Raw genomic sequence first — 7,256 nt, forward strand, 5'->3', positions numbered from 1 at the left:
TGGGCCTTTTTCAATCCAAACCAGGTTCAGGTTTCGATTTTCCAAATTCCGAGACTTTTTTGGATGTTTAAAAAAAAAAACAAAAAAAAAAACAAATGAAAATCAGTCCACATTTTCGTATAGCCCCCACACAATTTGGAGTTAGTAATGGATAGCAGAAAATGTTCTATTCAGCTCCATGAGTTCTTATATCTCCCAAACAACATTTTTGACGGATATTCAGTAGTTAAGAAGTTGTACAGACATTTTACAGCGGGTTTTCAATAAGGATTGTTAATAAGAAAAATATTAAGGAAATAATTTGAAATACTTCCTCGTTACGGAGGGCATCAGAAGTCCCTCTCGGATGAAATTACAGGTTAGATTACATAAATTTTAAATCATTTTTACTTATTATTCGTTTTGATTCATGAATACAAATTGTAATTCAAATCATTTCAGTTCTATTTAGAGTATTCCAATTGTTATTCCTTTTTATTTAGAATACTAGCTGGCCCGGTGGGCGTTGCCGGCCCGCAGTTTTTGTCTATTATGCATATTTTTCAAAGCATAATTATCCAAAGATATGGCTGATATAAGTGTTCTGCACTGGTCGATTTAAAGTGTTTCATAAGCCCTGCTCCTATTTTGAAGCCGGTGGCTGCAATGTGAAAGATAGCGACCAAAATGTGTGATTGTGCTTTACAAATCCATTAAAAAGGATATATCAACCTTACCCCCGTGTAAGGGCTCAACTTAATTTTTAGCATTGTAAAACTCTAAGCAAAATTTTCCAGTCAGCAGTAATTTGGAATTTGCTCACTTCATAATTGAGGGCAGAATGATTTAAGAATAGCCATTGTTAATTACTCTTTTACATCCATTACCATAACACCTTAAATTGTGCGCCAAAGGGTTATAGATCGGTGGATATGGGGAATAGTTATATGGTAAAAATACTTAACATTTGTACCTATGTTGAAATTTCTGTGTAAGATTTTCACCTCCAAAGTAGCCTAAATACAAATACCCAAATCCTTGGAATATGTGGTGAAGACCTTTGAACCAACATTGAAAGCTTTCTTCTACCCCCTTATAATCCAAGATGACAAATAAGGGCCAAATCAAAAATTTGCTGAAATAAGTTTGAAAACAAGTGCGGGTTCGACCATGTGATACCCTACAACACGACAATATGTTAGAAGCCCCCATATGTCCAAATCAATTTTGGACGATTTCGCTTTTGAAATTATGTCATAGACCACTGTCCAGATATTACCCATAGCTTTTTGACCAGGGGTATTTGCCCACTCAGTCGTGTTTTTACTTATTGTAGTCCATTTTACATCTAAATATAATCCAATGGTCATCCAAAATGCTAGACTTCTTCCCTGTCCTTAACTATCTTCTCATGTAAAATTCCGTGTCGATTGATTTAAATTGTGTGATCAGGAAAATTTTTCTGCTTTTGGTTCATTTGAAGCCTTAGATATTTTGCGATCATCTCCAAAAGAGGTATCTCCAAATTTAGACCCATCTATATGATTTGCTTGTCTACGATATTTGGTTATATTCGTCAAAGAAATCAGCATAAAAAGCCAGAAGTTCACCTTTTGTGTATTTTGGATATCGCCTGTAAGTTATTTTCAGCTTTTCGGTAGAATTAAAATGTTGGTATTTTTTTCGTACAAAAGTAGTGATCCATTCTACCCTTTTTCGTTTACATTGGTGTGTATTTGTGGCCTTTATAACGGCTGCAAAATAAAAGTCATATATATCCGATATATTTACTATCGGCATCTACGAAATGGTCAGAATTGACCATTTGTGATTTCGCCGGGATTAAAAATATTCACGGTTTAATGGAAAATTTGACTTTTATTTAACACAAATGTTATGTTCTATTTTACCCACTAAATATTCCCCGACATCCATCCAAATTGGAAGACTTATGCCCAGCCCTAATCTCTAGCATTATGTTAACGACCTGTAGAAAACTGCAAAATCAGGAAATTTTTCAGTTTTTGGTTCATTTCAACCACCTTACTATTTTGCGATCATCTCCAAAAGCAATGGGCTTCTATTCTGACCATAATTTGATCTACTAACCGAATACATCGCCCTACTCAGAATTACCCAACACCCTGATTGCCTGTAGCACAACGTATTACTCGCTATTACGTCAAGGTACGGTACCAGTATTTTAAGCATCTTGAAGGTTTCGGAAGATTTTTTAATTGCATTTTATTTGTAATTTTGAACTCGATCTGTAATATAATTCCAAAAATTGTTGTTGCCAATGCAAAAAATTTAATTGTTCTGTATCAAATAAAATAATTCTTATTTCAAATGGAACATAACGAATTATAAATTAAATTCCTGATTTATAATTGAAATGTTAAGAATCCCAAATAAAATGTTTTTGTGAATGGTGTAATTTTCTTAATTTACAGCAGCATTTCAATCTATCTATTATAAGCAGAGTGCATTTCTGTAATTTTCACTGAAATGTTTATATTCCTACGTATGTTGGAATGAAATATCCTATAGCAAAAGTTCCCTTTCCTATTCTCTGAAAAATTGCAATTATAATTATTTGAATCTAAATTGTAGCCGTATTTTTTTCAATTGATATTTCTTGCTGCGTAACTAACGTAACATAGATACACATTGTCCTTTATCGCTTTCGCCTTCAAATGTTAATACATTCTACCTTACCAGTAGGGAAGTTTTGTCCTTAAATGCATATAGTTTCTATAAATACATATTTATTTTGTCTAATTTACTTATTTCACTTTCTTACCAAACAATTTTTATAGGTTTTTTTCTTTTTTTTTGGTTTTTTTAATTTTACTAAGTTTTAAATTAGATTAAAAGATCTCTTCTAGAAATCTCCTACTATGATCTGGAACAGATACACATTTGTATTCTTTGGTGGTGATTATGGTGGTTGGTTGTGTTAGATTTCTTTGTTTTTTTGTTTTTTTTTTTTTGTTCTGGGGAGGTGGAGTTGGAGTAGAGTTGGCGAAGATTGGCTATAATGACCCTACGGTTATTTGTTGGGCCTGGGACAATTTCTCATTTAATCCCTAACAAAAACAAATTCATTATAATGATTCCAACGATTTTCTTCAGCATCCACACCCGGCTTGGGCTCAGCCGCCGAACCAGCAGTACCGGAACCACAGCTTCCGGCCAACCGAAAACCTTGTTCATGCAACATATCGAAGCCTTGCTCAATGAAACAATGCTTGAGGAAGAAACGTGAGGTGTAACGATCGGGACCACCATGGTCAGGGTCACGCGATTCATTGAGGGTATCGCCGAAAACTTCACGACACAGGGCGACACGACCACAGACCAGGATACGTGAAAGTTTGCGGAACTTGACATCGGCCAGACCGTCTTTGCCAAATTGAAAACTGCCACGATAGCCAAGGGTTATGCTGCCGGGTGAACGTGTCTCACGCTCCTTGCGCATACATGCCAACATGCCCTCCAGCTTATAGTATTCGGCCTCCTTTTGAAGGCGTTGCTTTTCACGAAAACCTTCTGGCAAATTTAGGGTCTTATCACGTAAATAGTCCAGAATGTAACGGAAGAGCACACCGTCACGGTCTAGGAAATAGCGACCCTTGCTGTCCTTTAGCAGATTTTCACGGCCTTCGGAAAACATTTCGCAAAGCAGTGAATCCTTTTCGTGGAGCAGGGAATTCAAGGTGGTGGTGTAATGGACACCACCTACATTGAGCTCAACAATTTCAGTCATAATGCCGCTGCTGCCGTAGGCTTAGAATGTGTAACAGATGATGGCCCAGTTAGTTGTTGCTGTATGTGTGTGGGTGTGTGGAGTATGGGTTTTTCTTTATGCCAGATGTTTACACGCACACACGCTGTGTTTGTTGAAAACAATTACACTTTTCCCTTACAATGGATATATCACTCTGTGTGTGTGGCTGTCGGTGTGTTGGTGTGTTTTGCTTTTATAGCCTTTGGGGTTTACAGTGATATTGAAGTTGTTACCACGGTGCTGTTCCTGCTGCTCTTGACGGGAAACGTGGAATGGCGTTTATCTCTGCTTGTCACAAATTTTATGTTCGGTGTGTTTGTGTTGAGCAAACGGCCGAAAAATACAAGTCAAATGCCGAATGTTTGCTTATCACGTTTATATGGGTTTCACGTGCGGCTGACTCTCTCTGTTTGCTCTACGAAGTCAACACCCGAGTTTGGTCTTTAAAATTCTTTGCACTTTAAAACTCTTTAAGTCTTCGCGTTGTTCTTATCAGTCAGTGTTCAGCCCAACATATGGTGCTGGGATTTTTTGCGGGTTTATTTCACTTAAATTCTGTGACTTCTTGCCCTCCACCACGAATTGTGTTGTTGGTAAAGGAAATCGTTTCGTTTACTCTACGTTCTTTCGCTTCACTGACACATAAATTCTTGGGAAATTCTTAAGAAATTTTTCTCCCGCACACCACTTTCCGCTATGGTTAATATTTTATTTAATATTATAGACACAATCAATTTCTTGCAACACAGTTTAGTATACTTTTAGGCTTCAGGGCCCACTTTTTTCTTACAGTTATTTATTTATTTTTTCTTTTGTTACTTCTATCTCCACGTATATATTTTTTTTATATTTCAATATTTATGTATTTGAAGAGATATATATGTACGACACGTTGCAAATTGTGTATGTATATGTGGCTATTAGAACTTCATTTATTACGTTAGGACCACTCGTCGATGTTTTTCCGCTAAAGTTCGTTCGTTCGCTTTGAATTCCCAAAATGAACTGAATGTATTTGGCGGCCGTGCTTTGTGAAATGTTTGTTAAGTGTATTTGGAGTTTGCTGTTTATGACTCGCTCTCATTTTCTCACACACACACACACATTCTCTCGCTTCTGAATTCATGTAAAAGTATTTGGGTAAAACAGTGTTGTGTACTTTCGAAAACCACATTCAATGTTGTTTGGTAGTGAAAAAAGTTATAGTATCCGTGCTCATAACAATATCGAACAAACGTAACTTATTCAAATGTGACTGTACAGAGAATTAAATTGTAAAGAAAATTAAGTTTCATTTAGTTTTTCGACTAAATTCGAAATTTTGTAATGAGATTGAACTGTGGAGGTGGTCTTGGAAGTGTACTAAGTGCGTGAACTGTACTAAATAGTACTTAATTTGGTGCAATTCGCTTTTGGTTGAACGGGAGAAACTGGTAATTTGAAAGGTTAGTATTGGGACTCTGTTGGTGGTAGCTTTGCGATAAAGAGGTTGTTTTGGAAATGCGACCTATATTTGTACGGAAACTACTAAATGGTACCAAATTTTGTGTACGATGAAGAAGTAGAGCTGAAGACCTGAAATAAATAGAGGTAACACTGTTGGTGTCTGTTGTTAAGATCTAGTGATGATTTTACAAATACGTCCTTTATTTGTACGAAAAGTACTAAATTTGATATTATTTGAAAGGATTGGATTGGGATACACAAATTTGATATAGATGTCACTGTTGGTGCCTGTGACTAAGATATGGATGCGATTTTTGGAAATGCGAAAAGTACTAAATGATACTAAATTTGATAATGGATGAAGGGTTAGGACTGAAATTATCAAATTTGATATTGAGTTCTCTGTTGGTATTTTGATTTAATATATATTTAGATGGTTTTCGTATTTTACTTGTACGAAAAGAACTAGATAGCACTACCACTGTTGATGTCTAGAAATCAGAGATGTAATGTAATGTGGTATTAGGTGAAGGGAATAGAGCTCAAATCCTTTAACTTAATATTGAAGTCACTGCTGGTTTCTAGGTGTTACATATGGAGACTTTGAAATGGTTTTGGACAGAAAAATTTATTGTGGGTCCATTGTGCAATGATTTTACTAACATCCTCCTCGGTATACTTGTAAATGAACGATTTTGAAGACTTTTTGGCGTAAAATGTAAACCCTTTCCTATTAATCTTTCCGAAAATAGAAAATATTAAATAATTTATATAACCTTCAAATTCTGAAAACTTAGTACGATATATGAAGTTTTGCTTAAAAAACTTTGTCAAACTTAAAAAGTAAGTAAAGGCTATAGTCGTGCGGGGCCGACTATGTTATACCCTACAACACTACAATATGTTAGAAGCCCCCTTATGTCCAAATCCATATTGGGAGATTTCGCTTTTGAAATTAGGATTTTGACTAGGGACATTTGCCCAATATTTCTGCACTCCGTCGGGCTGTTAGTTGTTGTAGTCCATTTTACAGCTAAATATAATCCAATGGTCATCCAAAATGCTAGAATTCTTCCCTGTCCTTAACTCTCTTCACAGGCGTGTCGATTGGCTTAATTGCGTGGTCGGAAAAAACATTTCTGTTTTTGGTTAATTTGAACCCCTAAATATTTTGCAACCATCTCCAAAAGCAAGAAGCCCCTCCGTATCTCCTAATTTAGACTCATCTACATGATTTGCTTGTTTACGATATTTGGCTAAATTCGTCAACGAAATCAGTATAAAAAAACCAGAAGTTCGCCTTTTGTATATTTCGGTAATCGCCTGTAAGAAATGCTGGTATTTCTTTAACACAAAATTAGTGGTCCATTGTACCCGCTGTCCTAAACTCTAACTTTTTGTGTCCTTTGGTTTCTATTTGGGACCTTTATAACGACTGAAAAATCTGGAAAATTTTATATTTGCAATATTTATATAATATCCCCAACCTGTGTTGTAAGGTGAAAAAATATTACAAAATATACACTTCAATATCATAAGTCAAATTGAAAAAAATCGCATGCGATAAAAAATATGAAAATATAAAAAAATGTCACAAAATACTACAAAATCTAAATTAACATCATAATTGGCATATTTTTCCTCGATTTTTTTAGATTTTATGCTTTTATGACAGGAGGGTATTCTGAATTGACAAAATTTGTCAAAATCGGTCCAGCCATCGGTCTTGAGATATAAGCATTTTAGCTAACATCCCTTTCCTTTGTATATACATATTGTACATATTTCGCTATATATAACCGATATATTTACTATCGGCATCTACGTAACGGTCAGAATTGACCTGTTCGTCTATTTGTGATTTCGCCGGGATTAAAAATATTCGCGGTTTAATGGAAAATTGGACTTTTATTTAACACAAATGTTGTGGCCTATTTCACCCACTAAATATTACCCGATTACCATCAAAACTGGAAGGCTTCTGCCCAGCCCTAAGCTCTAGGCCCATGCTAACTTCTGCTTTGATTGGTCTGTAATTGCG

General features: G+C 35.6%; 1 protein-coding gene across 1 annotated transcript; it reads right to left on the minus strand.

Moving 5' to 3' along the window:
- Nucleotides 1-2,943: 2,943 nt before the first annotated feature.
- LOC101890971 (BTB/POZ domain-containing protein KCTD12) lies at nt 2,944-4,757 on the minus strand. Its single transcript, XM_005191119.4, has one exon. It carries the CDS (start codon nt 3,746-3,748, stop codon nt 3,062-3,064), a length of 687 nt encoding a protein of 228 aa, XP_005191176.1. The 5' UTR covers nt 3,749-4,757; the 3' UTR covers nt 2,944-3,061.
- Between the last annotated feature and the right edge of the window lie 2,499 nt (nt 4,758-7,256).

The sequence above is a fragment of the Musca domestica genome, unplaced genomic scaffold, assembly GCF_030504385.1.
Source record: "Musca domestica strain aabys unplaced genomic scaffold, Musca_domestica.polishedcontigs.V.1.1 42, whole genome shotgun sequence".
Taxonomy (NCBI): domain Eukaryota; kingdom Metazoa; phylum Arthropoda; class Insecta; order Diptera; family Muscidae; genus Musca; species Musca domestica.

Excerpts from the sequence above, each read along its gene's own strand:
- LOC101890971 (XM_005191119.4), bottom strand. The coding sequence starts at position 3,748 with ATGACTGAAATTGTTGAGCTCAATGTAGGTGGTGTCCATTACACCACC.